Source organism: Punctularia strigosozonata, assembly GCF_000264995.1.
Source record: "Punctularia strigosozonata HHB-11173 SS5 unplaced genomic scaffold PUNSTscaffold_5, whole genome shotgun sequence".
NCBI lineage: Eukaryota > Fungi > Basidiomycota > Agaricomycetes > Corticiales > Punctulariaceae > Punctularia > Punctularia strigosozonata.
The window spans coordinates 609,255-634,226 of NW_006767437.1; the positions used below are offsets into that span (position 1 = coordinate 609,255).

General features: G+C 56.9%; 10 protein-coding genes across 10 annotated transcripts; 5 read left to right on the plus strand and 5 right to left on the minus strand.

The window, feature by feature from the left end:
* Positions 1-46: 46 nt before the first annotated feature.
* PUNSTDRAFT_51814 (uncharacterized protein) lies at positions 47-784 on the plus strand. The gene has a single exon (XM_007382790.1). It carries the CDS (start codon positions 585-587, stop codon positions 738-740), a length of 156 nt encoding a protein of 51 aa, XP_007382852.1. The 5' UTR covers positions 47-584; the 3' UTR covers positions 741-784.
* A 279-nt stretch (positions 785-1,063) lies between these two features.
* On the plus strand, positions 1,064-2,803 carry PUNSTDRAFT_120024 (TPT-domain-containing protein). Its single transcript, XM_007382791.1, has 2 exons — positions 1,064-1,589; positions 1,651-2,803. The coding sequence occupies exons 1-2, from the start codon at positions 1,128-1,130 to the stop codon at positions 2,665-2,667; spliced, it is 1,479 nt and encodes a 492-aa protein (XP_007382853.1). The 5' UTR covers positions 1,064-1,127; the 3' UTR covers positions 2,668-2,803.
* Positions 2,804-2,978: 175 nt separating this feature from the next.
* On the plus strand, positions 2,979-6,679 carry PUNSTDRAFT_51816 (Sec1-like snare protein). Its single transcript, XM_007382792.1, has 14 exons — positions 2,979-3,187; positions 3,250-3,378; positions 3,450-3,596; positions 3,651-3,740; positions 3,793-3,926; positions 3,981-4,250; positions 4,312-4,613; positions 4,671-4,746; positions 4,797-4,969; positions 5,026-5,182; positions 5,242-5,346; positions 5,403-5,670; positions 5,724-6,457; positions 6,513-6,679. The coding sequence occupies exons 1-13, from the start codon at positions 3,154-3,156 to the stop codon at positions 6,047-6,049; spliced, it is 2,211 nt and encodes a 736-aa protein (XP_007382854.1). The 5' UTR covers positions 2,979-3,153; the 3' UTR covers positions 6,050-6,457; positions 6,513-6,679.
* A 184-nt stretch (positions 6,680-6,863) lies between these two features.
* On the minus strand, positions 6,864-8,190 carry PUNSTDRAFT_101463 (haloacid dehalogenase; the record flags this gene model as incomplete). Its single annotated transcript, XM_007382793.1, has 7 exons — positions 7,856-8,190; positions 7,744-7,792; positions 7,632-7,689; positions 7,466-7,568; positions 7,319-7,413; positions 7,206-7,270; positions 6,864-7,143 (listed from the first exon to the last, which is right to left on the minus strand). Exons 1-7 carry the CDS (start codon positions 7,983-7,985, stop codon positions 6,864-6,866), a joined length of 780 nt encoding a protein of 259 aa, XP_007382855.1. The 5' UTR covers positions 7,986-8,190.
* Positions 8,191-8,207: 17 nt separating this feature from the next.
* Positions 8,208-9,347, minus strand: PUNSTDRAFT_133372 (uncharacterized protein; the record flags this gene model as incomplete). Its single annotated transcript, XM_007382794.1, has 1 exon — positions 8,208-9,347. One exon carries the CDS (start codon positions 9,345-9,347, stop codon positions 8,208-8,210), a length of 1,140 nt encoding a protein of 379 aa, XP_007382856.1.
* Positions 9,348-10,041: 694 nt separating this feature from the next.
* On the minus strand, positions 10,042-12,293 carry PUNSTDRAFT_66992 (acyltransferase ChoActase/COT/CPT; the record flags this gene model as incomplete). The annotated part of the gene is made up of 8 exons (XM_007382795.1): positions 10,042-10,277; positions 10,343-11,011; positions 11,070-11,223; positions 11,276-11,363; positions 11,423-11,587; positions 11,653-11,809; positions 11,865-11,889; positions 11,949-12,293. The coding sequence occupies 8 exons, from the start codon at positions 12,291-12,293 to the stop codon at positions 10,042-10,044; spliced, it is 1,839 nt and encodes a 612-aa protein (XP_007382857.1).
* Positions 12,294-12,520: 227 nt separating this feature from the next.
* PUNSTDRAFT_51821 (uncharacterized protein) lies at positions 12,521-14,624 on the minus strand. Its single transcript, XM_007382796.1, has 5 exons — positions 14,180-14,624; positions 13,750-14,120; positions 13,584-13,701; positions 13,441-13,530; positions 12,521-13,370 (listed from the first exon to the last, which is right to left on the minus strand). The coding sequence occupies exons 1-5, from the start codon at positions 14,568-14,570 to the stop codon at positions 12,883-12,885; spliced, it is 1,458 nt and encodes a 485-aa protein (XP_007382858.1). The 5' UTR covers positions 14,571-14,624; the 3' UTR covers positions 12,521-12,882.
* A 182-nt stretch (positions 14,625-14,806) lies between these two features.
* On the minus strand, positions 14,807-20,282 carry PUNSTDRAFT_101472 (CNH-domain-containing protein). Its single transcript, XM_007382797.1, has 11 exons — positions 20,257-20,282; positions 19,157-20,108; positions 17,945-19,092; positions 17,739-17,882; positions 17,353-17,646; positions 16,859-17,296; positions 16,422-16,800; positions 16,220-16,372; positions 15,680-16,168; positions 15,543-15,626; positions 14,807-15,482 (listed from the first exon to the last, which is right to left on the minus strand). The coding sequence occupies exons 2-11, from the start codon at positions 20,010-20,012 to the stop codon at positions 14,953-14,955; spliced, it is 4,515 nt and encodes a 1,504-aa protein (XP_007382859.1). The 5' UTR covers positions 20,013-20,108; positions 20,257-20,282; the 3' UTR covers positions 14,807-14,952.
* Positions 20,283-21,950: 1,668 nt separating this feature from the next.
* PUNSTDRAFT_154815 (uncharacterized protein) lies at positions 21,951-23,609 on the plus strand (the record flags this gene model as incomplete). The annotated part of the gene is made up of 11 exons (XM_007383326.1): positions 21,951-22,130; positions 22,186-22,297; positions 22,356-22,424; positions 22,497-22,590; positions 22,650-22,729; positions 22,787-22,840; positions 22,898-22,928; positions 22,995-23,087; positions 23,153-23,236; positions 23,292-23,387; positions 23,446-23,609. Exons 1-11 carry the CDS (start codon positions 21,997-21,999, stop codon positions 23,607-23,609), a joined length of 1,011 nt encoding a protein of 336 aa, XP_007383388.1. The 5' UTR covers positions 21,951-21,996.
* Positions 23,610-24,418: 809 nt separating this feature from the next.
* On the plus strand, positions 24,419-24,902 carry PUNSTDRAFT_65935 (uncharacterized protein; the record flags this gene model as incomplete). Its single annotated transcript, XM_007382798.1, has 2 exons — positions 24,419-24,550; positions 24,609-24,902. Coding segments are annotated over 2 exons (426 nt in total), but the record flags the coding sequence as incomplete, so codon positions are not given.
* Between the last annotated feature and the right edge of the window lie 70 nt (positions 24,903-24,972).

The following is a 24,972-nucleotide window of genomic DNA, read 5'->3' on the forward strand; positions in this document are numbered from 1 at the left end:
TAAGCGCCCATACAACATGGCGAGCGCTTATCTATTTAATGGGAGTAGTTTGGCTAGTACCTCAAAGCGGTCCATGCTAGAGTTCAAATGTAGACCACAAATCGACGAAGGCCCAGTGCATCCGGCGCAGAATGAGGACGGACTCTCCAGGAGCGGCCGGCCATCATTGCACAAGTCCAGCGTCGCGATTGACGCTATCTCCGTCAGATACCGTACCATAATACCCGCCAATACGGCATGCCGAGATGTTCAGGATACATACCGTACATCTCGGTCGTTTCCGCATCAACCGCAGATGAATCATAACCTTGTACCAGACGATAAGGCGGCGTCAAGGCGGGCGGAGGATCGTAGCTGCCCTCGTCGGCGTCTTGCTATCCTGCGATACCGCCGAATCGGGGGAGCAACTGCCAGTATTAGCCTGCCATGAGGTCATGAGGCCGCACTAACCGAGACGATCATGTCGAACTGTGTCGGACGGTTGTATTGGTGGATTTGGGCGGCGATATCGAAGGACGCGGGGACGTGCGGTCGGCCTTTTTCTGCATCGTTTGAGGCAGGTTAGCTCCTCCGGATCGCGCCCCATGTCGCGTGCCGATCGTAGAGCAATGTCGAGAATGCGTTGGGTACCCGCCTACAAGCCAATATGGACTATCCGCTCGGTTTACGATCGCCCAGGCACGCAGGTTTCAGACAGTCTCGAATCGTTTGGCGTTCTGTATGACGTTCACAACGTATAGGAGACGTCCAGCTTCGACCGTCGGCGTTGCAAGCGAGCGGAACCTAGGCGGGGTGCGGGAGTCGTACTGCCTGGGTGTATCAAGGGCGACGGGGGCGCTCACCCACGATCGTGGCGGGGGGCAAGTTGCCATATGGAGCCGGTTTGATTTGCCCAATCCCGGGTTTGCTCTCACCACGGCCTCTTATGTGCTCCATCCTTTAGACATTCCCCTCCTTCGTCCCCCGCCTGTATCTAACATATTCTCGCCTATCGACCGACCATGAGCGGAGTCGACCAACCGTGGCTGCCCCACCGCCACCAGCACCAGCAGCCGGCCTGGACGACCGACCGAACAAGGGGCTTTGATGCCAACCCCCAGTGGGCGCACAAAACGCCCGTCACGCCCATGTCCCCACTCTCCATGCACAACTCGTGGACGGAACGGTGGAGGCACGCCGCACGGCGCTGGATGAGGCGATATTTACCCCGGGCGGAGTCGCGGCCGAGCATAACGACGTCGACGTCAGAGAAGCTCTCCTCGCTCACGACCATACCCTCCCCCGCGACGCTGCGATTCATCGTCCTCTGCGGACTATGGTACACTACCTCCGCGCTCTCGTCCAACACGGGCAAAGTCATCCTCAACCAGTTCCGCTACCCCGTCACCCTCACCATCGTCCAGTTCGCCTTCGTCGCCGCGTACTGCATCATCGCCATGTCGCCTCTCGTCAGGTTCAGCCGGTTCCGGACCCCAACGCGAGCCATCATAAGGACGACTCTGCCCATGGGCATGTTCCAAGTGGGCGGCCACATGTTCTCCAGCATGGCGATCTCCCGCATACCCGTCTCTACCGTGCACACCATCAAGGCGAGTACCGCCCACGAACCGCAGATAAATGAATAGACCGTCCTGATCATCGTACTTATAGGCACTATCCCCGTTGTTTACCGTAGCTGCCTATGCCCTCCTCTTTGGAGTTAGCTATTCCTTCAAGACGTACATTTCGCTGCTACCCTTGACCGTCGGCGTCATGCTCGCCTGCACCTTCGATATGAGCGGGTCGAACATGCTCGGTCTGCTATGCGCATTTGGCTCCGCGATCGTCTTTGTCTCCTCCAACATCTTCTTCAAGAAGGTCATGCCGTCCGGCGGGCAGACCTCGTCGCACAAGCTGGACAAAACCAACCTCCTCTTCTACTCCTCCGGCATGGCCTTCCTGCTCATGATCCCGATCTGGGTCTGGTCGGACCTGCCGTCGCTCATGGCCGGCGCGGAGGCGGCGCACCCGAGCCACGGCCACTCGGCGCCGCACGGCGTCGCGTACTACTTCTTCATGAACGGCACCGTCCACTTCGCGCAGAACATCATCGCGTTCATCATCCTCGCCTCGGTCTCGCCCGTCACGTACTCGATCGCGTCCCTCATCAAGCGCGTCGCCGTCATCTGCATCGCCATCGTCTGGTTCAACCAGTCGGTGCACCCCGTCCAGGGCGTCGGGATCGGCATGACCTTCTTCGGCCTCTGGATGTACAACAACGCGAAGGGCGACGTCGAGAAGGGCGAGAACAAGATGAAGATGGTCGAGGCCGTGCGCGATATGCGTCTGCCGACGACCAAGGCGGAGCAGCGCGTGCTCGAGGGCGGCGAGTCCCCGCCGCCGGAATACGTGCCCGAGGAGAGCCGCGCGGTGGGCGCCACGACCGGAGCGTACGGTGCCTACGGCCGCTCGCGCGGCCGGTCGATCATGCAGCCCCCGCCGACCGCGAGCTACAAGCCGTACGAGCTCCCGCAGCCGTCGCACCACCAGTCGCATGCCGCCGGCCTGCAGATCAAAATACTGCCCCCGACGGCGGAGAACCCGTCGTCGTACCCGTCCCCGCCGCCGTCTCTGGACTCGCCGCCCTCGCACTCGGCTGCACTACCACAGCCCATCGCCGTCGGCTGAAGAGCTCGCGTGGTTATATATGACGATGATCATGACGATTTGCATAGACGGAGCGATGCGCCGCGTATCACCACGATGGACACGAACTTCTTGCATGTTATTGGTCTCCTTAATGCATTTTTCGATATCTCTTCTATATATTGTAGGACTGGGACGGTCCCGTTCCGCATCTAGAGAACTTTTTTGGTTACACATCGGCGTGAGCTCACGGTGCTTGGCTGTTCCCTTGTGGACAGCGCGCAGGTGTCGTCAGATAAACGAAAGACGCGCCGGCGTTGATGAGATGACAACCGCGTGCTCATTCTCGTAAACTACGTATCGTCACCGACGCGGACGGCAGGCGAGCACCACGAGCAAGGCCTGTTCTGGCCGATCACTGCACCGGCCGTGGTTGATCTCGCGCCGAGCCCAACGCCGTCACCGCGGCTGCTCTCCGTTGAACCTGCTTGTTGTGCTCTCGGTTACTCGTGTTTGCGCGGTCCACCCATGTCGTCCTCCCTGATCACCGCGGTCCGGACAAGTGCGCATCTGCGAGATTACCAGACGCCTGGCTATCTTCTGACGAACCTCGGCCTCTCTCAGAGTTCCTCGAGGCGATCCGATCCGTGAACCCTCCCGGACGATGGAAGATCCTCGTGATCGACGAGCACTCGCAAAAGCTGCTCAACGCCGTCCTGAAGCAGTTCGATATCCTGGAGGAGAACGTCACTCGCAAGTATACCTTCCCCTACGCGCCGCATGCATTACCGGGAGCTCACGCGCACTGCCTGGCCGTTGCACAGTCATCGAGTCGATCACGACCAATCGAGACCCGCAACAGTTCGAGGCGATATACATGGTGATGCCCACCTCGGAGAACGTGGGCAGGATCATCCGTGACTTTGAGGGGAGGCAGCAATACACCGGGGCCCATCTCTTCTTCATCGACGGTACGTCAAACAGCGGAGATGTTATGCTGCGACCCGACGCCGATCTTTCCGCAGGTCTAGCCGAACCGCTGTTCCAGCGCTTGACAGCCTCTGCCGCCGAACCGTACCTCAGAACCCTGCAAGAGCTCTTCGTGAACTTCTGGCGTGCGCATCGTCTCGTGTGCACGCGAAGTATAATGCTGACGCGTGAATGCAGCGATCGAGGCGCAAGCCTTCTCTCTCAAGCTTCCCGGGATGTTCTTCAGCTTGTACAGTCCGCCTCGGAGCGAATCTGCCTTCCGTACCTCGCGCGACCGCCTCGAAGAAGACCTCCGGTTCATCAGCAAATGCGTAAGCAAACACCTAAGGCTCCGTCCGCGCGTCGAACGCTCATCTCGGTCGCAGATCACGGACCTCTGCATCACCCTCGACGAATATCCCTACATCCGCTACTACTTCCCCTCCCACCACCTTCCTCTCGGCCCCCTCAAACCGAACGACACCACACGGCCACCTCCCCCGCCGGAAGGCGCCACGCGATGGCGAACGAACCTGGCTCGAGGCGACCAGGCCCGCCAGTTCGAAGCCGTGGAAGCCGACTTCGCCACCAAGCTCCTCGCCTGCATGGTGCAAGACAACCTGGACGACTACAAACGCAACAACCCCGACTTCCCTGTACGTTCCGCACCGACCTTCCCTCCGCCCTTTCGAACGTGGCTGATCGGAGCCCTCACAGCGAAAAACAGAGCGCGGGAGGGGAACGCTCATCATCACGGACCGGGCCATGGACATGATCGCGCCGTTCGTGCACGAGTTCACGTACCAAGCGATGGCGAACGACCTGCTCCCGATAGAAGACGGGACCAAGTACACGTACAAGTTCCAGTCCTCCGCCGGCGTCCACGAGGATAAGACGGCCACTCTGTCCGACGCCGACTCGGTTTGGACCGAAGTCCGGCACATGCACATGCGCGAAGCCATCGACAAACTCATGGCGGACTTCAACAAGTTCTTGGAAGAGAACGCCGGGTTTAAAGGGTACGTGGAACTCCGCTCTCCATATTGTTGTGATTTTACTGAACTATCACTGCTCAGGGAGGGAGCTGCTAGTCTAAACGACATGAAAGACATGCTCGCAAACCTACCGCAGTATCAAGAACAACGAGAGAAGGTATTTAGTGTGCCTTCGGTGCCGGTGAACTCTGTACTCATGGACCACAGTTCTCACTGCATCTGAACATGGCCCAAGAGTGCATGGCGATCTTCGAGAGGGACAAACTTCCCGTTGTAGCGAATGTGGAACAGTGCTGTGCGACAGGCCTCACTGCAGAAGGGAAGACTCCGAAGCACCTCGTCGAGGAGATGGTACCGATATTGGATAGCCGCGAAGTAATGTGAGTGTCTGGCATCCGTTTGCCCCGGAAAAGGTGTGACCGACACGAATTGTCAGAAACGCGAATAAGGTTCGCATAATAGCCCTATACATCCTACATCGCGACGGCGTTCCGGACGAAGATCGAAGGAGATTATATCAACATGCACGCTTATCGCTGGCAGAACAGGATGCGTGCAACGCCCTTGTACACCTCGGCGTGCGGATCAGTCGAGTGAGCGCCATATGCTGGTTCCTGTTTTCAGTCGACGAGCTATTGACGATTGCTCGTAGGGGCCGGGTGATCGGGACACGAAGAAGAAACTGAAGCCTAACAAACCTACAGACGACGAATATGATCTTTCGCGGTTCAAGCCCCTGCTGCGTACAGTTCTCGAGGTTTGGGCGTGATCCGTGCTTCGGTCGTATATAGCCCAGCTCACGTCGTCCTCCAGGAACATGCGGCGGGTCGTTTAGATCAGTCACTCTTCCCCTACGTCAAGGACACGCCAGTCAAGGACGTTGCAAGCACGATCTCACGTACACCTACTCCTCAGGCGACATCATTACGAAGCAAGAAGGCCAACTGGAACAAGGCGCGGCCTGCGACCGTCGCTGACAACCGTAATCGTGTGATGGTATTTGTCGCCGGCGGGATGACGTACTCCGAAATGCGGGAAGCGTATCAGCTCTCGAGCGCCCTGAACAAGGATATCATCATTGGTAAGCAGACCGATGTTGCACATACGTACAGGCACTTATTGCACGCTTTTCAGGTTCCACACACACCGCATCTCCTCGACAATACGTCGACGATCTCAAAGTCCTCGAGCTTGGTGGCGTTGGCTCCAAGTACCTACCCAATGGTCTGCGGGATCCACGCGCGAAGCGTTCGTTCCAGGAGTATTACGACGAGAAATACTTCCTCAAGGATGCCCCTCCTCCCGTCCGACAGCCGCCGCCTCAAGAACGCAGTCGGCTCGCACCATCGCGACCCGCCGCGGTCCCGTTGAGCCCGTCGTCCTCCTTCACAGGATCCACCGCCTCCACGGCTTCAGCCAAGGAAAAGGAGAAGAAGAAGCGGGGACTGTTCCGATTCTGATAGACGCATATCTCCCTTCACGACACGCTGCATCCCTTTGATTACCCTGGACATTCTCATTAATGTTATCACATCGTGGAATTCATGACATCTTTCCCTGATTTGGTCAAAGACGACTACGTTCCAGAGGTTTGCTGTTCCACCCCTCTGGTAGCTGTCTCGCACCCGGGACCGGTGAGAGCCAGGGAAATCGTTGGTTGCAGTATATTTCGTGCTGGACAACCCAGCCACGCGCATCTCCCATCGACCCGGCGTATACGAGCAGCGCATTCTTGAGGTTGTAGCTCCTCCCGAACAATTGCGACCCGCAGCGACTACAGGATAGGCGATGCATCGGTTTGCCGCTCTCCGTGTTTGGGTCCGCATACGTCTTCACAACGTCTTCACCCTGCGTGAGACAGAAGTCCTGGCGGTCGTATGAGACATGACTAGCTGCTGTCGTCCATGCAGCAACAGCGTACCTCTTCTTTGAACAGGCCCGCCAGTTTGAATGCGGAACCTGTGCTCTTTCGACACTGACCACAATGGCAGATCCAGCAAGAACGAGGGTCGCCCTTAACCTCGTATTGCACCGCACCGCAGGCGCATGAGCCACGTCTAAGGGTGCTGGCGTCTCGAGTTCTGTTCGACGACATGGTGGTCGGTTCCCAAGAGGCGTTATTACAAGTTGCGTCCGGCTACCTTCATACCCCGACAGCCGGATCCCGACTTGATCGGACTGCCGACTTGTTTCACTCAGTGCGTCGGGGTCAGCACTACATAGCACAACATGCCCCAAATCCCAAATGATGACTATCCTCTAGACGTGGAAAATTCAGAAGGCGTAGGCGATGCGCGCCAGCTCCGGGATGGAGTTCACCACGATATCGATGTCACCGCCGTCCTTCTTAGCTTTGACTGTATCTCGTAGTGTGACCTCCGTACCATCGTCCAACTTGACGATATCAATATCCTCTGTGTGCCTGCGCAGGTACACCGTTTTCATCCCATGCGTTGCCGCCGCTCGTAAATCTTCCACATGGGACGCGACCATGGCAACTTTGTTCGGGGGCAATCCGAGATGGTGCGCTGCACCGAGATATACTTTGGGATTTCTGTGGTGCGCGGTATATCAGGTCTTCGTTACGGGAGAGAAAAAACGAAACAGTCCACTGACGGCTTGTATGACCCCAAGGGTTCTCCGGAGAAGATGATATCCCAAGGTAGATCGGCTTGTTTCGCCTAGAATTGGTTGATCAAGGGATCTTGGTTACGAGGAATCTGACGTACAATGTCTGCCAGAAGTCGAACATTGCCGTTGGAGAGCGTCGCAATCAGGTAGTGCCTCTTCAATGAGTATAATCCCGGCGACGAGTCACCCCAACCTACAGCATCTGAATGATTCAACGCGCGGACGAGGCTAGCACGTAGACTCACCGTCCAAGCGATGCCAGAGGGCCCCGAGTTCTCTCCGCTCGCGTTCTTCGAAGAGGTCTTCCAGGTGTTTCCATCGTGGAGAACTGAGCATCCCTGCAAGGATCTTTCCCATCCGTCGTTTTAAGCAACTAGCCACTTGGTGCTCATGGTGACGCGGATCGCTAACCTGTTGATTCAACACGTCGAGATTCGATGGTCCACAGTCACCTTTCGCGATATTCTTTCTATATGGTACGATGTTGGAAACTGATGAGAAAATCGTACGACTCGATACTCACGTTTTGTTGTCATATTCAACAGTCCATTCCGACGCGAACGCAGCCCAGTCTGCGCGTTAAGTCAGGGTTAGTCCCACTTGCGTTGACCCTGGAGGAAGCAGAAGGACGTTACCTTCATCCGTGTTGTGACCATGCGTCTGGGCCAAACCCCGAATTTCGCGGACAAGCGTCCCATGCACGTTCACTACAGTCCCAAGGACATCAAATACAAAAGCTTCCACGTCTCTCAGTTCTGTGGCCATGGTGCTAGGGCGCGGGGAGATGGTGCGACTTGACCTCCAGGTTAGCGTACGGTTCACTGATATATGTTGTCGGCGTCTTTCCCGTCGTCCTCGGACAATACTGAAAATGCGGATATCATACGATGAGGATTCGGCGACAGTACAAGAGTCACAGCGTGGTACAAGTCGAAGATGCGGTATAACAACACGAGGCGAAGGTTCCGCGAATGCCGGATGGCGAGATCAAAAGCAAGCCAATGAGCGCAGACGAGGAAAGCGGGAGGTGGGCTGAAGGGGCAACGAGTCCCAATCGATGGCTTCCATTGACGTCACAGATGGTGCCGATTGCACGGTCGCGCTGGGCTCGTGAGACTCCAGGACGAGGTCGACAGCCGAAGGGCGTAGCGAGTTGACATCCGGAATCGCCAGCGTGCATGAGTGGCGTCCGTCGATCGCCGGACTGTTGCTTCTAGAAAGTTCTTGCGTTTCAAGGGGTAACACGTTGGACGAAGGAGCGCCGTCGAAGGTTGGGTCATTGTTAGATGGGGTGTTACTCATACCTTGGTGCGCGCCATCCGTATCAGCGTTCAGAGAGGAGCGCTCAAAGTCCACAGGAGAAGCTAGCTCGTCTTCGCCATCTGGGATTGGGTCTGTTGGAGGAGTGACGATGACCTTAGGGAGACCAGGCTGTGCGACAAGGACGCGTTCCTGCTTCCGACTCTCTTTGATCTCGCGACCGAGCGTAACTAGCTGCTTGAGCATCATCGACAGGTTTCTCGTCAGGTCCGGAGTAGACGGCAAGGACTCCGTAGACTCTCCGGCAACCGAGATTTCCGTATGCAAGCTCTTGACCGATTGGCGATCCTCTGCATTCCTGTTGGTCGGGCGACCCGGTACAATCGCGTCTGCCGAGTCCATAGAAACCGATCGAACTGAAGACGGAGTGACGGTCGCAGTTTGCGACCCGTACGAAGAGCTTGAGGACGAGTCCACTGTACGCACCCGATACGTGTCGTACGTGCGATCCTTGGGGGGAAGCGGAGGTGGAGTAGACGAGAGTTCTGGCGTGCTGGGCGTGGTTTTCTCCGCCAGCAAAGGATCCGAGGCACCTCGACCGACCATGGCAAACGTGCGCAGCGACATAGCATCAGAGTTTCCCTCTTGCTGAGAACTGAGCGTGGAAGCAGGAGCCACAGACAAGGGGACCTCCGTAGCTTCTTTGCGTGATTTTTTGATGAAACCGAAAATGCCTTGGCTCCGTGCGCCGTCACAGGTTTCTGCATTCTGTTGACCGGCTTTCTGAACTCGATAGGATCCGAGACGCCTGGGTCCGGAGATGTATCGCTCGCGCACATCCGGTGCGGAAGGCCGCGCTTCAACCATTGTGATAAAGGCAGCCGTAGACCGAGACCTGGCAGGGATACCCAAATAGCAGCCTCTGCCTTGCTTGAACCAGCCAAGCTGCGCGCCCTGCACTGAAGTGCTCCTTGCAGGATGTATGCGCGAGAGTAGAGTGGACGAAGATGGAGAATATCAACCGGCTGTCTATACTGGGTAGTTATTTCCCACACATCCGCCGGTATATAATGGACACGTCACGAGAGATTTTCTCTTCACTCATTTCATGGACCCGCCTATTGTCCCCCTGCGAGCACCCTTCTCGTCTCGCAGGAGTCTACCGCGCGTCCAAGAAGGATGCGGCGTCTCTAGCTGGAGCGTGCTCTAACCGTCCGGTGGCCGACCCGGCGTGGGGCTCTTTTCCTTACCAGAGATGCTACATACATCTACCTGTATCATGAAGTTGGCCTATTAATCCATGTCTGTGCTCAAGAAGGGCGGATCGTCGAGAGCTCGGTAAATGGTTGCATCCGTTGCCACGAAACCATCTGAAGCTACAACCAGTTCAGTAGCAAGCGATATCTCCCGTACACTATAGCTTCGCCTTGGGCAGTGCCTGCGCTTCCGCAAATAGATCATACATGTCTTTCGCTGCCCTCGCGATCTCGCCGCAGAACTGCTGGTTCGGCATCTCTGTCCGTGAGGTGATGGTGTATTGCAGTTTGTCTGCGACCCGCGGTCAGCATCCCAGGTCCTCGCCGGACTTTCCAAGTTGCAGGTGATTGCACTCACCATCGTAGCCCGTCATATATGCTACGCCAAACCCATCAGGGACGACTTCACCCCACCCATATGTCGGGAAGTGCTTCGAGAATATGGCGGACGTGCTCAGGATCCAGTAGCTTGATCGCGCATACAATGGGTCCGAGAATATCTCCGGTAGCGCCTCGCCTTCTCGTAGTGATTTCTTCAGACCTGGTTCGACGCAACATCAGCTACGTTCCATCGAGCTGCGGATGCGATCCCAGGAGACGACGAACCCAGCATGTGACGGTCAATGCCATGCCCGTTACCCGCCGCCTTCGCCAGTTCAACGTGCTTCTTCGCCGCGTTCATCAGCATCAGCCTCTTCTCATCCGCACTGGCTCCCGCGTCGTCCATGCTCTGCACCCATGCGTCCATCTCGCTGCTGACCACCCGGATTGCCTCCGTCCGCCCCTTATGGAACTTCCTGACACTTGCCGCTTCGTATGTACCTCCGTTCCTTGGCTTCGGCACCTTATCCGAGGACGACAGCAGCCGGCGATGCGCGAGCTGGATGATGGCCTGCGCCCACGAGTCGGGCGAGACGCCGAAGCGCTTGATGGCGGCTTTACCGTATGGCGTGAGGTGGTAGCTCATCGCCTGGCCCGAAATGAGCTCATATGCTGCCTTGGCCGCCTCGTCGATCGCCTTCTGCGTCGCTGGTAATACGTGCCAGTCCAGTGGCTCCGGTGCGGGAGCAGAGGGGAGAGAGGAGCCGTGGTTGAAGTTGGGGCGATAGAGATCGTCGAGCGCATCGTCGCACATGCGGGTGGTGGGCGTGCCGTCCATGACACTGTGTTCGCCCACGATCCCGGCTTCGCCGTTGTCAAAGATGACGAACTGGCACGGTTTGTCCATCCATCTATTTCTCAAGCCCATCTGTCCAGTGCGCTTCGCGGTCAGAACTCCCTATGTGACGAACTTTTGAAAAGGAAAGACTGACTTCCGCAGCCAGGGAGGCACTCGGTGCGGCAGGGTAGTACCCGTGCCAAAGGTACCGCGAATGCTCGATGGGCCCCCGAGGTTTTTCGGTATCGAGACAAACAGCAAAAGCGGAGGAGTGGACAGAACGCAGGATAGACGCGTTATGCGGGTCCTTAGCTAGCTCCGCGTAGTCCTGCATGTCTGAGTAAGAATGCAGTCACTATTACGGACACATAGACGCCTACCTTTGCCCAAACATCCCGGTTATTCGAGGTTAAGATGCCAACGGCAGGGTATTCCTGCGCTGTGCTTTGATATATATGCTCTATTTGCCTATGCGTATTCGTCAGTCTGTAGCGAGACTATAATTCTTTATATGAACTTGCGCTTACCTCCGGATGTCACCCGTAGACAGGACCTGACCATCTTTTGCCGCGGTAACCTTCCAAAACCGTCCTTTACGAAGCACGACAACGTGTTCCGGGTTCTCATTTGCATATGACGTGCTCCAGTCCAATCCTTGTAATCCGGGAATTCGAGAGCAGTCGAACATCCATCTAAATTACCACGGCTCTTTGAGTCGTCATACAAGTACTTCAGAGCACGAGGAAATGCATCGTACCTGTATGTATCCATGCATAAAGGCCCTTCTTTGGTAGCCTCAGGCTGAACCTCGCCCCGTTTGAGCCGTTCACGGAAGAGCATGGCTGCACGAATGATACCTGCTGCACGCGATGCGGGGTCTCGGGGCAGATGCGCTGGTGGGTGATCGAAGCCGTCTAAAGTGGTTCATTAGCGTGCATGTCCCAGAGCAGCATAAATTCATGGTCATACAATAGTAGGAAACGTTGACAACCACCTAGTCCGAAACCATTTTCAGCAGCGATGCAAGATCCAGAGATATACGGAAATGCGTACCGAGTCGCGAAAGCCGAGGTACCCTCCGTCATCCCACCACTCCTCCAGCCAGTGTTCCCTGTCATCCTCTCTAGCTCTGGCTTCCAAGCGCTGCTGCAGGACCTTCCCCAGTCCATTCTCGCCTGCGAATGCGTCGATCTTGCGCGTCGCCGCATCGTACTCCGCCTTCGAATGAGCAAGCGGCAATAGAGATGCTTTCAACCTCTCAGAAGTTGCAGCAAGCGGAGGCACAGGCAGGCGAGGCAAAGACAAGTCTTTCGCGGAGATGTTAGGCAGGGAGGGCGCCAGGGTCTTCCATCCGGCCGGCCGGGTTGCATTTGAGACCTTGCTCAGGTCTGCGGCCATCGTGCTACTCCTGCGCTTCGTCGGGCCTGGTCGCAGATGTTGTTGAAAGCGCTGACGCGCGAACCGATGCATGTTCTACGACCAACGCTGCGAATCTGGGGATAATGAATGCGACGGTACGCGCTCCGGCTATAAAGCCATGTGATTGTAAGTGCTCGGATAGTTATCACATGTCGTCCGGACAGTGATGGTCGACGGTGAAGTTAACACACCGTTGCAATTGCAGCAAAGTGCCCATCGCAGAGAAATGGGACAGTATATTGGACGAGCGTCCATTAACTACTAATGTGCTGCGTCGCGATGAGTTATGACTGCCCAATCACGCGTGTGGAAGAGTAATCGCCCAGCTGCAACCTGCATCCAAAGCCTTTACAGTGTCAGATGGCCCACTAGCGAAAGGAAATAGCTGAATAAATCTAATCATTGAGTCCGTAGATTGAGGTCATGAAATCCAGTCCCTAAGGGCTATAAGACGAGGCAGCAGCGTAGTTGACCGTGTGCACGACGAAAATGCAATACAAATCCAGAACGTTGCGTCAAGAGGGTGAGTAGAGAGAAAAGATAAGGCTATATATGTAGAGGGAAGAGATTAAAAGGCGGATGCGCCGACGATAGCCAGCGAAAGAGTAAAGAGGAGACCGAACGTGATGGCTTGCGGGACGACGTGTGACGCGCCGCTGGTCGACTGCGCCTGATCGGCGTCCGCGGTGCTCGTCGAGCTACCGCTGCTGGCGCTGTTGCCGCGGACACCGGTGCCGTCCGAGGAGTCGCTGTCCGCGGTACCGTTTGTGCTGACGGTCGAGTTCGAGTACGGGAACGTCGTGTTCGTGGTCGTCTCGAGGTACAGATCGGTCGCAGGCCAGCCCTGGCAGGAGCCGATAGACTTGAGGGTGAAGGGCGGCTCATGCGAGAGCGCGGCGGGAATGGTGTAGCCTCGCGCAAGGTCAACAGTGATCTCGAACAGATCGTGTTCAAGGACGATGAAACCGGTGTCGAGCGTGGTTGCGTTCCCGAGGAGGCCCTCGAACGTCGCCAGCTGCTCTGGACCAGTCACCAGACCACCGGCGACGCGCCAGTCTGAATTACGATACAGCATGAGATAAGGATCGGAGAAAAATAAAATTTCTTTCGCGGGGAAAGGTCTCACCGTTGGTGTCGAAGGGCCCGCTGGACGGGCTGCTCGTCCAGATGATGGGAACCATGCCCATAGCCAAGGAGATGGCACGAACACGATCGTCTGACGATAGAGTGAGTGATGTCGCGCGCCAAGTGCCAAGACGCGTTACGTACCGATGTCGCCGTAAGGCGGACGCATGGTGGTCGGGGTGATGCCCAGAACAGTTTGAATGGCCTTGCGAGACCAGCCCAACTCGGCCACGATTTGTTCGGTGGTTAGGGTCGTCAAGTGCTACTCGACGATCAGCATAAGAAGCGTGGACACGAAAGCAAAACGTACGGGATGCGCCCATGTGTGCACGCTGATTTCATGGCCTGCCATGTATTCCTCAATGAGGACATCAGGGCGTTCCACAACACGGCTGCCAACGACGAAAAACGTGGCCGTGAGGTTCACCGAGCCAAGGTAGTTGAGAAGGGTCTGGGTGTAAGGAGACGGGCCGTCGTCGAAGCTGACACCCCACGTCATCTTGTCGGGGCAGGCGACGATATCGGTATCCCTGGTGTAACCACCGCAAGTCCACCAACCGTTCGCTTGGGCATTGGCAGCAGCCTCGGTCGAGCCGGCGCAGGTTCCATCAGTGGATGGGTCAATGTCGGGAATGTCCCACCCATCGAGCTCCTTCATCCACTCCTGAACTTCGTCGGATGCTGTAGTGCATTATCCATCAGATCGACGTATGGAAGCGTGCCTGGGCGATGTGACTCACTGGTGTCAGGTGTCTTGTCCGCGATGGGCCAGTCCGCCGAACTGTAGACGAACTTCGAGGGCAGGGCAGGTGCGCCAGAGATGGGAGGGGTCGCCCCGGCGGTGTAGGTCGAGCTGACCGGGAAGGTCGCCTGCGTGGCCATGCCCGACGTGATAGAGCTGAGAGGGGGCACCGACGTGCCGGTGTCCAGAGCGGGGGTTGCGGCGACGGTGCCGGTCGCTGCGACGGTGCCAGACGCGACAGTCGAGCCTGCGGCGGCGGCGACCGAGGATGTGCCAGCGGCGGCTGCCGTAAATTGGCGCTTAGCAAAGCTGGCATGGCGGCGGGGGAGGTCGTGTGCGTTAACGGCAGTGAGTAGCAAAAGAGCGGCGGAAGCTGTGGTGAGCTTCATCGTGTTCGTTGCAAGGAACGAGAAAATCGAGAACAACAACCGTCGGGCGACGACGAGGGGGGAGATGAAAAGAGCCTACGATCGAGCGGACTTTAAAACCGCAGCTAAGCGGTCGCCGCCTCGGCGCATGATCGGCACAGGCGCATGGCACCCCGGAAACGTATGATTAGCGCCCTTCGTTCGCCCTCTCGTTGACAACATAGGGGTGCTCATCAAACCAAGGGTCTAGTACTATTGTATATGCAAACAGTTCGATACAATGCGGTAATATATATATAAATGCGTGTGCGATGAGAGACGACGGGGAAAGCGGCGTATGGAAACAAGCAAAGAGGCATCGGTACAGCAAGACGCGGCGAAGCATCGAAAGTAGTGCGAAGAGCTATCGCACCGTCTGCGACGAAGTGCGGCCAGATACAGACGACGCCGACATCATCGACATCGTGTCAGAGACAGGTAGGGGTGGCAGTGGCATCTGAGACGTGCGCACAGGCATGCCTGGGTAAGGACTTAGCTGCGGCGAATACTGGGGCTGCTGTTGGTATTGCTGCTGGTGCTGGTCCTCGCCCGCCATGCGCAGCATCATGACGCGGTCGTCTGAGACTAGGATGATCTCGTCTCTGCCGAAAGCGTTTCTGCGGTAGGGGTTCGGCGTCGGGAACTGCGGGTTTGCGCCGCCGTATGCACCGTATAGAGATTGTCGCGAGCCGGCTGACGAGTTCGGGTACGGCGAGTATGGGTTATAGGGGTATTGCGCACTCATCTGCGAGTTGGTCGTGGCCTTCGGGGGCATATCTGCGAATAGCAACCTCAGGTTGTTGCCCTGGATGATCTGGGCCATCGCGCCGGTCTCAACGTGTCGAATTTCGACGAAGGTGGGCTCGAAAGCGATGACATAGGGATAACGAAGAGCTGTCGCAAAGACATGAGAACAATAGAAAAATAGCACTCAGACAAGCAGAGAAAACATACCAAAGCCGGTAGGAGAGCCTTCCCAGTGCACCATGACCTCCTTGCGCGAGCGCCATCCATTCTTGTTGACGTAGAACGCAAATTCTGCGTGCCATTCGCGTCAGATCATGTTATCGGCTTCAGAAACGGCGTCTTACCATCGTAGCACAAGAGGAACTCGTTGTCGATGCGGAAGATCGCCATGGGCCGCAGCCCGTCGCGCTTCGACACAAACTCGAGGGACTCGTCCGCCGGGTCCAACAACCCTTGCGTCTCCAGTGTCTCCAGGTCCACCACCTCGAAACCTTTCGTGCACCCCACGCAAAGCAACGTCTTCAGGAAGTGAATCGAGCTACTCTCCACGGGGATGTAGAACTCCCGGAACACCTTCAATGTGTCGTTTCCGCCGGCCAGGAACGACTTGAACGTGGGCTGCTTCCGCCGACGCACGTTCTGGTCAATCGGCTCGAATGCTTTGATCGTGCTGGAGAGCGGTGAAGACTTGACGACGCAAACCAGCGCCTTTCCAAGGCAGTATCCGGCTTTGAAGAACGAGATGTGCGAGGAAATGCGCTTGGCGCGTTTGAGGCCAGCCATAGGATCCCTCGGATCCAATGCCTCGAGTGGGAAAGTGATCACTTGTTTCTCTGAACAATACAGCGTTAGTAGATATCGCGCGCAAGCAAGCATGCACGGACCGGAGAGAACGACGAGAAGCTGGTACTCCTCGAGAACATCAATCTGGGTCACATCCATCAATGCGAGCACCTTCAGTGGCTCTCGTCCACGATCCATGAGGTCGGAGATGTAAACACCATCGTCCGTCCCATACACCACGCGACGACCGGCATCTGTCACAAAATTAGCACCACATACAGCCCTACAGCAAACGATACTCACTGTACGGCGCGGCACAGTTGACCTTGTTCGGACCCAAGAAGAAGCCCTCGTTCAATGTCTCCGTGTAAAACACCAAGCTCCTCTCCCGCATCAGATCCTGCTGCTTCTGTATGTTCTCCACCCATTTCCGCTGGCTAACATACGTGCTCGCGTACAGCGTCATGGAGTAGTACTTCCTACCGAGATGCACGAACGTCATCGAGAAGCTGCCCTTCGAGTCACCCTTGACCGGTGCGACGATCGGAGCATTGGGGAAGGAGCGGGTGAACGAGTTGCGCTTGATGAGCGACTTGGTCGACTTGTCCTTGCTGCTCCGGCCGTTGCCGGTGGATGGGAAATCGTCCGCAGCGGAGACAACGAGAAGCTCCAGGGGGATAGGCTATATGCCCCATATCAGCGGACCGTTATGCAGGCACATCCGAAATGACCGCACTCACCCGTCGATAGACCTTATACTGCTCATGCTTGGTCTTCTGCTTCACCATCAATAGCGCATGATCGAACAAGAACACCTGCAGCTCGCCACTATCGCCTTGGCCACCGCTGCGCTTCTTCAGCGGGCCCTTGTACACGAGCTCGCGACCCTCCTCCTTCAGCCGCAGATCGACCTCCTCGCCCGGCCTGAACACAAGCTGCTGGTCAAGCTGCAGGAGATTGAATCTGTTCTCGGTTTTGCCGGACTCGGTGTTCACCCGCGCAAGGAACTCTCGAACGAGGGCCACCGCCTGAGGGAGTGCAACCTTATCCGGATTATCGTCGGGCGTGTGCTTGAGGACGGCTTCGAGCAGGAGCGGGTAACGCGCAAGACGCGTCGTGGGCTTGGTGAGATAGCCATTGAGCTCGAGTTTTCGCGACTCAGGCAACCTCTCCGCCATCTGTAATTGGGGCTGATCAGCGCGCCGAATGTACATTCCACAGCTATCTCGTTCACCTCTACGAACTGAGCAAACGCTGGGTTGCTCCCCTTCTCCCTCTCAAACTCGTACTTGCCGTAGAGCTGATGTGCTCCGTAGCTCACGAACGGCGCGAAATGCGGCACCGCGTCGAGCAAGATGTCGCCTATCCTCTCGACAACGGCGTACTGCTTCTGGCGCTTGTTGAGCGCATCGCGCAGGCGAGTGTTGACCGCGATGATGTCGTGGATGTTCCAGAAGACTTGTTCCAAGAAGTCCGTACGCCGGTGGGCGGGGATAACGTCGGATTGTTTGAGAGGGTTGATCCAGATCTGAATCCCGGCGAGAGAGCACAAAGGATGGGTGTGACAAGCAAGAGATCCATGAATGATGACAAGCAACCAGAGTAAAGGATCGAGCTCACGTCGCGGAGGTACTCCATATCCCGCACGAAGTCGCGTTCCGTATAGATCACTTCGTTGATGGCCTCCTGGCGCTTCTTCTCCTGGTCAGACACACTATCTACCACCTCCTTGGGCACCGAGTGGATCCAGAGTGTCCCAGGCTCCTGAGCAGCACAGATCCTCTCAGCAACGTAGCGATCAGCACGGCATCGATGTAACCACGCACCACAAGGTCGCCCAGACTCTCCTTACTGATCTGCTTCTTCAGCCCGGGCTGCGGCTTCATGTTCAGCCTCGCCTGCTGCTCGAGCCGTCGCGGACACGCGATGCTATAGCACAACCGATCTCTGCTGCACGTCGGACTGTAGCAGTCCGTCAACAGCGTGAACACGCCCGACGGCAGCGGCGTCTCCTCAACGCCCGCATCCGCCTTCGCGGTCGTAGGAGTATCCGGAGATTCAACTTTGCCGTCCTGCTCAGAACCGCCATGACCGTCCGTCGTCCCCTCGGGCGTACTTTCCTTTCCCTCCTTCGTCGCCGCCGCCGCCGCCGCGAGCTCGCCGCTCCCCCACACCTTCGGCCCCACCCCTCCAAACTGGTACAGCTCGCCGCTGCTGTCCCTTAGTCGATGGTCGTACGTGACGTCATGGAAGAACTTTTGCGCGTCCAGCGCGCGACCGAGGAGCAGCGCCAGGTTGCGGTCCGTCGTCTTGATGATGTACGCGATCTTGTCGACCGCCTCCCGGCCGTCGAACGCGTCGTGGTACGTCAGCCCGTCCTTCGTCCGGTCCGCGAGCGTGATGCGCTCCCGGAAGGCGAGCGCGACGCGCGAGAGCAGCGCGGGGTACACGATCGGCGTGCGCCGCGCGAGCACCTGCTGCTGCTGCGCGAGCGGGATCGTGTGCGGGGCGGCGTGCGAGTGGTGGTGCGCGTGCGAAGACGAGCCCGAGGCCATGTTCGGGATGCCTGGCCGGTCGCGGGCGCCTTTACCGAGGGAGGCGTTCGGGTCGAAGACGCCGCGGACGGTGGCGCTCATACTCCTGCTCCGGTCTGCGTAGCTTCGGTCGCGTTTGTACGAGCCTTGCAAAGGCATCGGCATTGTCCTCGTGCTCTCGGACGACCTCCTTGTGCTTTGACTGTTCAGCGAGAGATCGGGTGAGGGCGCGTGGAGGGAAGAAGGCGAGGGCGATGTGTTGTGAACGGCAGTGGAGGTGGAGGAGGCGTAGAACGACTGCGTAGTGCTTGAGTAGGCGGAAGCCGAGGAGGGCGCAGACGCCGAGCCGCCCGCGCCCGTATGCATGCGGGTGTCTAGCTGCAGCTGCTGCACGCGCGTTTGTAGGTGTTGAATCTCTCGACTCTGGATTGCAGTGAGGGCTGTCGAGCAGGTGATGAGCATATGTCCGTTATCAAAAAAGTGAGAAAACTGTACTGGACGCACTGTTTCGTTGGCCGTCTCTCCAAGGCAGCTCGCTGCTCCCATCGTCCGTGCCGACAGCACTCCCATCACTCGGACTGCTCCCGCCTCCGCTCCCACCTTCCAAGAAATCGAGCGCCAGTCTGCCGTCCTCGACGTGCACTCCGAGCATGTCGTTCACCGGACTCCTCCGTGGGCTCTGGTTACTTCCGTTCACCGAGTTCGGGTACGAATTTCGCTGTTGACCGCCCGGGTAGTTGCTCGGGAAAGGATGTTGCCCGGGGTTGTTGTTCATATAGACCTGATACTGGTATGCTTGGGCCGGTGTCATGCCCTGCTTCGTGAGCACCTCGAGCGCAGGATCGGGAGGATCGGCCTCGGGCCTTGGGGATATGATTCCTGCATGTTGTCCGGATTGGCTCACCATGGAACGTGCTCGTCCGCTGGCCGCAGGAGGAGCAAGGGAAGGCGACGGATAGGCGTTTTGGGGCGGTGGCTGGGGTGACGGGTACGGGTAGTACCCTTGCGGCTGCTGCTGCGATGGCGGGGCCTGCGAGGGATAGTAGGACTGGCGATATGCGGTCGGTGGAGGTGGCGACTGGGCGTAGGGTGGTGATGGCGAGTGGCCGGTCGGATGCCCGTAGGCAGATAACGCTGACGGTCGCCTGTCGAGCGCCGCTCCTCCACCACCAGGATATCCCGCTTGTTGCGGGTAGGCGTTGAGGTGGCCGTTATACTGGTACGTGGGTGCGTTCGCGGTGGTGTACGACGCTCGCGGGGCGGCTTGCGGCGGAGCCGAGGGCGTCGGTCTGCCGAAGATGGACTCAAAGGCGGCGTGCCGCTTGGGATCTGGCTGGCGCGGGCCCATTGGCCTGTCCATCGATGCTGGCTGTTGCGCAGTGGCTGGAGATGGAGGCGAGATGCGAGTCGCCCACGCGTGACCGTGGCGAGGCTAAAGCGAGGACCGGGGTAAGACCTACGAAGGCACAAGGTCAGCAAGCAGGCTCAGCCGACGGTCCAGCGTAGATCCATCCACGTCCGGGGATTCTGGGGGCGCCTCTCCAGCTTCTGCCCGAGAATAACCACCTCCCGCGCGGCCTGGCCCTTGTGCGACTGAGACTCACCTCGCGCGGCGTCCTCGCTGTCTCCGGCGTTGCCTGTGGACTCGTGCTTCGCGGCTCTGCGCAATCGGTGGGCGCTGTAGAGCGACGGAGGCCAGGCAGCTGAAGCTGTTTTGCTGGGAAGAGGTTGCGGTGATTGCACGCGGAGAAGGATGGCTGGGTGACCCCAGCAGGCGTGAGTAAAGATCGGCCCGAGCGCCTCAAGCCTCTCCATTTGGTGCTTACCTCTGACCCGGCGCGTGGATACGGCTGGCGGCGTCCAAGGCTCGCTCGTCGTCGTCGAGCAGGTTCCGGCTATGTACTGAATTTCTCGATGGTCGTTCAGCTGCAGGTCAAGTGGCGCCCTTACACTGTTACAGCCTCGCTGGTCCGACTCGTCGCACGTCATCCGCATGTTCTCGTGACCGTCATCGACCCAGCGTCTCTGTTCCCTCTGTTCATCCCTTTCAGTTCTCACCAGCTCTAGATCTCCTGCTTATCTCGTACTCAAGTTCACGAACATAGAGAAATCGTCGTCACTGATATCGTTGTATCAAGATATCCTTCATTCATCTAAGTATCTAAATTACAACCTTCACCTCGTCTACCTTCTGCGACGACACAAAGTATTCGATGACGCTCGACCTCACAGCAGTGAGAGACTTGTTCCAAACTCGCCCATGTACGTCAAATTTCTCGGGTTCGTGAAGATGGTTCCACCCCCTCGCGCTCCTCTCGGGCCCGGCTACGGTTGCTATCGCTCAAAAACCTCAGTCGACTGAATTGTCTCTTGCGTGCCTCTGTCGTCATACGAAGCAAAGGCCGTCTCGGATCACACCGCTCACACCTTGTGTCGTTTCCTTGCAATCTGGGCGCTGTGAACGTGTCGTGTACGCTCCGTCTATAACACGCCATGCACCAGAAATGCGGTCATTACACCCACGGCAACGTCCGTTAGCGTCCGATGGAGCAACGTTCAAGACACTGCATCATTTCGAGGCAGAAAGATACAACCGCCCTCCACTGAGCTTCCGAGCGTGTGTTGACTGTTCTGATCGCGCTGTTGCTTGATCTACGCCTATCTACACGAACACTTCTCGGGACGCATGTGATAGAGCGCGCCGGCGTCACGTGGCTGTCGCGTACTCTCCCGACGATCCTGGGTATTCAAGTCGTCGCCTTGAGCAACCTCCCAGAACAGCATCAAGCAAGCGGACGGAAAGCTCTAATACAGGCCAGACATTGTGTACGAATCCGGCCGGTCCGCTGATGGAGTTATTCACCACTAATTTTGTGATCCCTACGGTCCTCATGACCCCGGTCGGAAGACTATCGGATGCACCCGAGGGCACGAAGAGGCACGAGCACAACAAAAGATCGACTAGATCTGGTTGATTAAAACATATGCTCATGCTTCAATATACCTCCGTTCTTCGTCTATGTTTGCAAGTGCAGCTCGGAAGACAGGGTATCGCGCAAGTGTCGCAGGATTCGCAAGCGCTCGTGGTCCAGCCTCCGGTCCATTTACAACTCTTGGCGCAACGGGGTTTCTCAGGCATTTCTTCATGGCATCCCCGCCCCTTAAGCTTCCGTCGTTTCTCTTCTATGCGACGTGCAAAGACACCGTGACCTGCCAGCGTGGCCAGCGGAAGTATTGCAGATGAAGCTGATCCCGGCCCGTCCCTCAGCTACTGGCCGGAATATATACCACACCATGCACGCTTTGCGTCCAAGCCAGCAGCACTTTCACTCCACTGAAACGGCATGTATCGAACTTGGTGGACTACTTTGCTTTTCGCGCTCTCCGTGGCAGGAACGGCCCTCGCTGCTGGCAGAACCTCGCCTCCGTCTGGAGCCAAGGTCGTCCGTCAAGGAACCACAACCTCCGGAGAATACGCGTAAGCTTCCTCGGCCACGTCGTGGGGCGGTTCTCATTCATTCAATTCGATATAGGACGCTTTCCGCTGCGGTGGCTGCACTACCTGATGACGGCACCGCGCAGTCGATATTCATCTATGCGGGAAACTATACGGAGCAAGTCTATATTGATAGGGACGACGTCACGGTAACCCCTCATTGCTCATCATGCTCCCGCCGGACGATGGAAGCTAAACACGGTCTAGATCTATGGCTACACCACGGACGTCCAGAAATATACCCACAACGTCGTAACCATTTCGCATATGCAAGATGTGAGTCTTGCGCTTCTTCTCACGAACCACTTTTGTTCCGTCTTTTGTCTGAACACCTTTTCTTTCATATAGGCCGCGAGAGCTGGATCGGACGACGCCAGCGGTACGCTGCGCATCCACAGCAACAACGTCAAACTGTACAACATCAACATCGAGAACACGAGAGGTAACGAGACCGGCCACCTGAGCAATACCTCTCGTCTGACCGTGGTGATGTTTGTTCAGGCCCGGGGTCCCAAGCGATCGCTCTCAGTGCGTATAGCGATCAGTTCGGCGCATATGCGGTTGGTTTGTATGGTTACCAAGTGCGCAACGCAGCTGGAATTAAAGTTCGTCACTTGCTGACGTCCGATCATTCCTAGGATACGCTGTTGGCCCAGTCCGGCAACCAAGTCTACCTCAAGGGCTACATTGAGGTGATTCCCTGTCTTCTTCTATCACACGCGCTCGGACCTGAGTTCCGCGTGTATTAGGGAGCCACAGACTTCATCTTCGGACAGCATGGTGCGTCTTCCCGGGGTGCTCAATCGTAGTGATCCGCTGATTGATCTGTCTCTTCATTAAATACAGCTGTATCCTACTTCCAAGGGAACACCATTGCTGTGACAGCCGGTGGCTGCATCACCGCTAATGGACGCGGGTCGAGCGATGACCCTTCCATATGTACGCTTCCGCTCATCTATTATCAAGCTTGGAGACAATCCTGATACATTCATCAAATTGCACAGACGTCTTCAACAACAATGTAGTCAAGAACTCCTCAACGGCGTCCAGCACGCCTGGCAACTACTTCTTCGGCAGAGCCTGGGGCGGTACGTCCTTATCCTTCACGCCAGACTGAGATCCCGACCCCATCGGCATCTGTAGTGTACTCCCGCGTCATCTTCCTCAACACCGATCTGGAAGTAACGCCGAACGCCGCCATCTGGAAAGCCTGGAGCGACACGCAGGACACCACTAACAGCGAGTCCCTTCCCGATCTTCCCCTCGCATGCTGACCGAGCTAACGTATCACTGCTAGTCTTCTATGGCGACTACAACACCACGGGCTCGGACGTGCCTTCGAAGGTCAGCGAACCGAGCTGGACGCAGAAGCTCACTTCGAGCGCCGAATCGACGTACAGCATTACGTCCGTGCTCGGAAGCAGCTACACGAGCTGGGTGGACACCGCATATTTGTCTTGAGTATCAAGTGTGTACCTTTGTCGTGTGGCCCCTTAGCGCTGAAGCCAAATCGTTGATGTCGCCGGGGTATACATCCGGAAGGTCATGTATGAGCGGAGAACCCGAAGGCGCTATGCGAAAGTTGGTGCACTACTTGAGCACTATGATCTGCGCGGCCCCTGTCCCCTGTCCATGACCAACGGACACAAATAAGCATTGTCGACGAACTCCTGTTTTTTTTTTTGGTGTGTAGCTCGTAAATGCCAGAATGAAACTGCCTCGACCCAAGAACCGAGAGGGGGGGACAGTTCAGACGAAAGTGGATATGGAAATCATAGAGTAATTCGATCAGGCGCAAGGGGTGAAAGCTGGTGAAAGCTTTTCAATTTACATAAAGTCCGCGTTGTATGGTGTCGACGTCATTTGTTGCTCGTTGGATTTGTCAAGCTTGCGTATATAGTTCATAGTCCCGCTTCAGATGCCATGGATACAAGTTTACAACTCATCTCAGCGGCAGTGTATAATACACAGACTGGCCTGAACGGTGGATAAACGCCGGCATTGCAGTATTACGTCCACGGTCTTTACCCCAAGGGCATCTGATGGATGTATTATATCAATATCGCCGACACGTAGCTCATTGTTCGTGTTCGCCTCGCAAGCTGCAGCGCACCCTACGCGATAGTCCAGCGACAGCATTCATTCAAGTCCTAGAGACACTACAAGACACAGGTTCGTAGTTGAATCTAGGGTGATAAAATGACCAGTATTCTGAACATGGTCGTAGAATGCCCGCCCAGTAAAGCTCTCCAGAGGGGGAGGTTACAAGCGGTTCTTGCGCTTGCAGGAAAGTGAAGTACGAGGTCAAGGGAGATCCGATAGAGTGCTATATTTGCCACTGCACGCAATGCCGCAAAAGCACTGGCTCGTCGTTTCACACGATAGGCTTGTTCAAGGAGGAGGTACTTGCTTGTCTGAATTTCCCGAACGAAGGGTTGACTGAAAGATGCATAACACCAGAACTTCCGCATAACCCACGGAGCTGAATCATTGCGAGCGTTCGACGACACGCATACAGATAGCGGACGGACGCTGCAGCGTCGGTTCTGTGGTAGCTGCGGCTCGCAGATGTTCGGCAAAACCCCGGCGTTTGGCCCGATTCTTTGCGTTATGATTGGCACCATTGACCAAGAACACGATTGGAGCGCTCGACACGAGATATTCGCTGAACAGCGGCGGAAGTGGGTGACGGCTGTGGAAGGTGCAAGGCAGTGGCCGGCTCTGTGGTCATTCAAGGATCGAGGCAAGCTGTGATCGTGATCGTGCCCCCCTGTGAAGGATCGCGTTCTCATACACACCGGTGATGAAGATCCATGAGCATTAC

Excerpts from the sequence above, each read along its gene's own strand:
- PUNSTDRAFT_51814 (XM_007382790.1), top strand. The coding sequence starts at position 585 with ATGTCGCGTGCCGATCGTAGAGCAATGTCGAGAATGCGTTGGGTACCC.
- PUNSTDRAFT_120024 (XM_007382791.1), top strand. The coding sequence starts at position 1,128 with ATGTCCCCACTCTCCATGCACAACTCGTGGACGGAACGGTGGAGGCAC. Across the intron at positions 1,590-1,650 it reads CTACCGTGCACACCATCAAG|GCACTATCCCCGTTGTTTAC; the intron begins GCGAGTACCGCC and ends TCGTACTTATAG.
- PUNSTDRAFT_51816 (XM_007382792.1), top strand. The coding sequence starts at position 3,154 with ATGTCGTCCTCCCTGATCACCGCGGTCCGGACAA. Across the intron at positions 3,597-3,650 it reads CCATCTCTTCTTCATCGACG|GTCTAGCCGAACCGCTGTTC; the intron begins GTACGTCAAACA and ends ATCTTTCCGCAG. Across the intron at positions 5,347-5,402 it reads TGCTGCGTACAGTTCTCGAG|GAACATGCGGCGGGTCGTTT; the intron begins GTTTGGGCGTGA and ends GTCGTCCTCCAG.
- PUNSTDRAFT_51821 (XM_007382796.1), bottom strand. The coding sequence starts at position 14,570 with ATGAAGCTCACCACAGCTTCCGCCGCTCTTTTGCTACTCACTGCCGTT. Across the intron at positions 13,531-13,583 it reads TCCGCCTTACGGCGACATCG|ACGATCGTGTTCGTGCCATC; the intron begins GTACGTAACGCG and ends CTCTATCGTCAG. Across the intron at positions 13,371-13,440 it reads CGGGCCCTTCGACACCAACG|ACTGGCGCGTCGCCGGTGGT; the intron begins GTGAGACCTTTC and ends ATCGTAATTCAG.
- PUNSTDRAFT_101472 (XM_007382797.1), bottom strand. The coding sequence starts at position 20,012 with ATGGACAGGCCAATGGGCCCGCGCCAGCCAGATCCCAAGCGGCACGCC. Across the intron at positions 16,373-16,421 it reads CAACTGTGCCGCGCCGTACA|ATGCCGGTCGTCGCGTGGTG; the intron begins GTGAGTATCGTT and ends ATTTTGTGACAG. Across the intron at positions 16,169-16,219 it reads GCTTCTCGTCGTTCTCTCCG|AGAAACAAGTGATCACTTTC; the intron begins GTCCGTGCATGC and ends TGTATTGTTCAG.